General features: G+C 59.8%; 1 protein-coding gene across 1 annotated transcript in view; it reads right to left on the bottom strand.

Moving 5' to 3' along the window:
* TNS1 (tensin 1) overlaps positions 1-5,057 on the bottom strand; it is a 66,038-nt gene extending 60,981 nt beyond the window's left edge. The window contains exons 1-3 of the mRNA XM_071562523.1: positions 4,985-5,057; positions 1,199-1,313; positions 6-43 (exon numbers count right to left, since the gene is read on the bottom strand). Of these exons, the coding sequence (XP_071418624.1) occupies positions 6-43; positions 1,199-1,313; positions 4,985-5,017 (186 nt within the window). The 5' untranslated portion in view covers positions 5,018-5,057. The remainder of the gene's footprint in view (positions 1-5; positions 44-1,198; positions 1,314-4,984) is intronic.
* Between the last annotated feature and the right edge of the window lie 943 nt (positions 5,058-6,000).

Below are 6,000 nucleotides of genomic sequence, written 5' to 3' on the forward strand. Positions count from 1 at the left end.
CTTACCTTGGCTTGGCACTTGGTGTGGCAGGAGAGCTTGCAGCCTGTGGAAGGGAGAGGGGAGAGGTTAGTGGGAACAGGAGGGGGAGCATTGCCAAGGGGCAGCCTGTGGGCACCCCACATGCAGGGTAGGAAGAGATTGGCACCCTATGCTGCAGGACACAGCGCACCTTGACACTGGGCACGGGCTGCCAGGACACGGACACATGCACAGGGACAGTCCCACCTTGCAAACATGTGGACACATTCCAGGTGGCAACATCACGGTGCAGCACCACATGCACATAGGATGCAGCACCTGGGCACACACCCATGGGCACACAAGCTGTCCCCTCCATGCCAATGTGCCAGCGAGTGTGTGTGTATGCAAGCCCCAGTGCCCATGTGTTAACAGCACTGAGGGAGACCATGCATGGACACGTCTCACAAGGCCTTACATGCACACTAACTACAGGGGTGCTGCCAGTGTCCCTACCCCTTCCCTCCTTTCCCATACACTGCTGTTGCACACTTGCACCCAAGCCCCACAGTGAACACAGGTGCACACGGGCAGTGCAGGTGTGTGTTTGCCACTGCTGGGGCACGTACTTATACAGGGCACCACTACGCTTCCCACGTAGCCCTGCAAAGACACATGCCCCATCCCCAGGGGACATGAAGCATGATCCAGGTCACGGCCGCACCCCAGGCCCTGTCCTCTCTTGGGGCTGTTTCCTGCAGCGCAGGAAGACACATTGTTCCCATTTCCTCAGTCCACCCCTCGCATGGGGCTCAATGACACCACACACGTGCGAGGGCCCATGGCCCCGCCTGTGACCCCCTGTGTGCCACAGGCAGCCAGTACTGCTCAGGGAGTGAGCGCCCACATGTGCACACACACCTGCATCCCTGTGCACACACACATGTAGCAGCAGTTGCACACTCACTGCACATGCATGCAGCTGACATATGGGCACATACATGTGTGACATCCAAGTGCCTCCATTGACCACCCTCACTCACAACCGCCTGCCCGCCTGCAAATGCACTACATACACTTGTGCATGCCCACATGTGCACATGGGTTGGCAGAGGCACATGTTCCACCTTCACATTCTCATGCATGCACCTGTGCATACAGGCAACAGACATATATCCCCGATGTCCTGACCCTCTGGCACATCCCCTTGCACACACATGTGCCCGTGCCCCTGGCTCACCTCGACAGGTGCTGCCCTGGCGCGTGATGGCCTGCCGGCAGATCCCACATGCCTTCACCTTCTTGAAGCTCGTCATCTTGAAGGTGTGTGCTGGAGGGCCTTCCAGGTCCTGGGGCTACGGGGGACATGAGGCTTTGTTAGAAGGAACAAAGTGGCACCAAGACCCAGGCATTCAGCTCTACCCTGTCTGTTTGGCAGGGGTTCATCCTCCACCCAGCCGGGTAGCGAGGGCAGGGCGGGGGGTGCCAAAGCTCCTGACCGAGGGGGGGCACTGCCGCGGCCCCTTTAAGTAGTCTGTGCCGCCCCCTGGCGGTGCGTGTGTGCATATGGGTGTGTCTGTGTGTTTGTGTGTCTTGTGTGCGTGTCGGTGGGTGTGTATGTGTGCACTCCGTGTGTGTATGCAGTCTGTGTGTGCACTGTGTGTGTGCATTCTGTGTGCACACGCAGTGTGTGCGCAGAGCGTGTATATGTATGTGTGTGCACAGCATGTTATGTACTGTGTGTATGTGCAATGTGTGTGTGCAGTGTGTGTGTGTACATTGTGTGTGTGCACATTGTGTGTGTGCATGTATGTACATGTGCACAGTGTGTGTGTGCACTGTGTGACGTGTGTGTGTGCACACTGTGTGAAGTGTGTGTGTGCACTGTGCATGTGCACTCTGTGTGCAGTGTGTGCATGCACAGATGGGGTGCACAGATGTGTGCAGATGGGGGTGCACAGATGTGCGTGCACATGTACATACACCTCTGTGTATGCACATACATGTGCACACAGATGGGTGTGCACATGTGTGTGTGCACATACATGTCTGTGTGCCCAGACGTGTGTGCATGCACATACATGTATGTGTGCACAGACACGTGTGCACATGTCTCCCTGCATGTCAGTACATCTCTGTGTGTCTCTGCAAATCATGCCTGTGCACAAGCATTTCTGTGAGCACAAGTGTGTACGGCTGCACACATAGGGGGTGAAGATTCTCGTATGTATTTGTGTGTCTGCAAACTTGTATGCACATGAGCAGATGCAAATTCATATATATAAACATGTCCACACACAGATATATTGGCATGTAGGTGTGTGAGTACACAGATGTGTGTATAAACACATGTGTGCACACCCAGGTACTAGTGGGTGCTGCCAGGGTGGGGCCTGTACAGGGGATGTCTCATTGTCATGCTGTGTTTTGGAGTATACACCAGGCAGCATGTGCTGGGCTGTCTCATGGCAGGGTGTAAAGGGGGTGCAGAGCACCCTAAGTGTGAGCAGCCATTCCCACCCTGGCTGGCATAGCCCACAGCAAGAGGAAACCAATGCCATGAGTGTGACTGAGTGCAAGATGAATCCAAACATATGCAGGTGTCAGGGTGTAAGTATACAGGCGTGTGCTTGTGTTCACTCATGGGGGCTGAAGACAGGAGGGGAGGGGTCTTGGCACAGCTACAGGCATCCAGTTCCCCTCCCAACCTCCCACTTGACTGTTTTCAGGGGGGCAACCCCTGGCAGCATGCCAATCCTGCCCACCCACCCACTACCAGATGAAGACATGAGCCCCTGTAAATCTGCCTTTTCATGCCAAGACTAATGAGATTAAGCAGAGGCCCGGCAGACCCCCCTCACCCGGGCGCCCCACTGTCCTCCAACCCACTGCACCAGAGCCAAGAGGAGCACTGCCGAAGTGTTGGGATGCCAGATACCTCCCCACAAACCCCCATGCCTCAGTTTCCCCAGTGCACCCACAGACAGGCAGATGAGACATGTGCACACCCTGTGTGCCCGTGTGCATGCAGACACCCCCGGGGCTGTGACGGTGCTGTGAATGCAACACACAATGCATGTCATGGCACTGCATACATACACACACCTGTAAGCATGCAGGCATGTGCAAGTGTGTGCAAGTGAGTGCACGCATGTGCAAGTGTGTGCTAGTGCATGCAGGCATGCACATCCACGCCAGCCACAGCAGCAGCAGCTGCATGGGCAGATTTCCATGGTTCCATACACAGATCCATGTGCCATCATGTGCACACTCACACAGGTTTGTTCATGCACGTGCAAGCCCCTCTTCCCTGGGCACCTGCTTCCACAGGGCCACTCACCGGTGGTCCCTTGGCAGCCCCCAGATCTGGTGCCACCCTAGGGTGTGCAGAAGACTGGGTGTATACACACACACACACACACAAACATGTGCTTGTGCACAGGTATGTTATCACCCACCCAGCAGCCGTGGGAAAGCTTCCCTGGGCTGGGGGCTCCACACCACAGTTGCTGGGTGACAGCAAGGTCTAATGATGCCATGAGCTCATTTGCATATGCAAAGCAGCATCATTTCTGCAGGGTGCCCCGGGAAGAGGCCTTGTGTCCCTCTCCCAGCGACCCGTTGGGATGCCCAGGGATGCCAACACGTCTTCTATGCACATAGCCCCCACTCTGCTCTGGCCCCCATGGGCCTGCTTCATTATCAGCAATTATCCTCACTAGGGAAAGAGCTGACCCTTCAATTCCCAGCCCCTCAGAGGCCCATCTGGTTGTCTCATTGCCAACACCATCACCATGCCAGAGAGTGGTCGATGCAACACCCAGCTTTACACCCCCACTCCCTGGCTGCTGGAGGGGCACCCTGCCCTCCCAGTGACAACCCCACCAACCAGGGAACCATCGCACAAAACAACCCTGTCCCAGCCTCATACTGGCAAGATCCCAGTTAGTCTCCCTGCCCACAAGGCTGGGAACTGTTGGAGGGATGCAAGAGATGGGGCTGTGGGGCTTCTTGGGAATGTCACCTGGGGACCCAGCCATGGGTACCCATCTCCAGGGACCAGCACCTACACGGCGCAGGGGTGGGGATGAAAAGGCATCCCTGGCCATGGGTCCCCCAACACACAGACCCAAGGAGGCTGGAAGGGGAGCCAGGTGTCCTGGGCTGGAAGAGGCACCAGATAAAGATGCCAAATTAATCAGGAGCTGGGAGGCCTGGGTTCATTGCAAAACACTGCAGAGAGGTGCAATGGCTGGGGGGGGACCTGGACACCCAGTTCCCCTGAGGCTGCAAAACCAGGGTGGGTGGGTGGCATCAGGACACCTGAGTCCAGCCCTGTAGGCTCATGTCCATCCAGTGGCTTGCACCCCGCTGGGTCCCGGGGCCCTGATTGCCTCGACGACTGGAGAGGATGCTGAGTTCCAAACCCCGAAAACTAACTGGATGCCCGCAGTTTTCCCGGTTTCCCTCCACTTCTGTGGGGTATCAGAACCTTAGACCTAGGGAACGCTGGGGCCCCCGGCCAGTGACGCGGGCTGGGCGCCGTGGGCAATCAGCCTCCCACCCTCCCCAACCCCACAACCCTTTCAGACTCTCCCACCGCCCAGTGTCCCGGTCCCGCATCTCATCCCGATCACCCTTTCGCGCACTCCCCAGCCCGCTGCCCACCGCCGCCGCTCTCCCGGCCTTGATCTCGTCCCGCTCCCCACAGTCCCCGGGGCTCCTCCAGGGCCCGCACCCGGTCCGGTCCCCCCAGCCCCATCACGATGTCCGGCCGTCCCTACCGGTCTCCGCTCGGTCCCGGGTCCACCAGGGTCGGTCCCAGTCCAAGTCCAGCCCCGCCAGTTTGCCTGACTCCCAATCCACCCGTCCTGGTGCAAACGCCCCCGCTCCTCTCGCATCCAGTCCCAACGGCCAGTCCCACTCCCGGGAAAAGCCCCGCTCTGGGACCCCACCGCCGGAACCCCTCCGCGATGCTGTCCTGCTCCCCCCGGTGCCCCTCAGTGCCCCCCGGTGCGGGCCGTACCCAGAGCAGACAGGAGAGGCACAGCCCGGTCATGCTGCCCGCGGCGCAGCCCCGGCCGGCCGAGCCCCCCGGCCCCTCGCTCCGCCCGCCTGTCCGCCCCGCCCCTGCCCCCACCGCCCCTCCGGACGGGGGGAGAACGGGGCCGGCAAACTACCCCCCGACCTCCGCAGCGCCCCAATCCAATTGGCCAGAGACGATCAGGACCCCCCTCCACGACAGCAGAGGGGCCGCGGGACTCGGGGGGGGGAGGGCGGAATGGGGCTGCATGGGTCCCAGGCTCCCTCTCCCTCACTCACACACGTTTGAGATCCATTTCCTCCGCAGACCAGGGGACACCCGCCACCCACGTCACCCTCCTCCCTCCTTCGGCATCCAGCGGGTCCTGCGGCTGGATGTACCGCCCCCCACTCCCATCCCCAGCCGTGTCCCCTGGGTGGTCCCGGGATGGGAGATGGGGAGGGATCGGCGGACATCCATGCTCGGAGCTGGGGGCCTCAGAGAGGGGGGACAACCTCCAGGCAGGACGGAGAGCGGCTTGGCAGTCCGCGCCCTGACAGGGATGGATTTGGCAGGGGGGTGCTCCAGCCCCTCCTGTGGGGTTTGGCCGGGCGGCATACGGTCCCCTCTCTTTCCACCAGCGCCGACTCCAGCTCCAGACTGGAAACTTGTGCTCAACTGGCCGTGACAATCAGGGTGTGAGTCAGGGTGTGAACGCGCCAGGGCGAAGGACACGCCGGCAGGACAAGCCACGACTGGCACGGGGACCTGGGCATGAAGGGGACAGAGACACTGTAATGCCCCCCCCTCTCCATGCCTCAGTTTTCCATCTGTATGCAGCATACAGCCGCCAGCCCAGAGAGGAAAGGCAGCGTGGAACATGGGGAGGGGCTGCCCTCCCCAGAGATTGGGATTGCATCTGACCCCCTCGAAATTCAGCATCTCCTCCCCTGTCCCACTGCCCTCCACCCCACCACTCTGCTGTGCCCACACAGCCCATAGCAGTGGTACCCCTGTGG

Source organism: Pithys albifrons, chromosome 8 (genome assembly GCF_047495875.1).
Source record: "Pithys albifrons albifrons isolate INPA30051 chromosome 8, PitAlb_v1, whole genome shotgun sequence".
Lineage (NCBI taxonomy): Eukaryota > Metazoa > Chordata > Aves > Passeriformes > Thamnophilidae > Pithys > Pithys albifrons.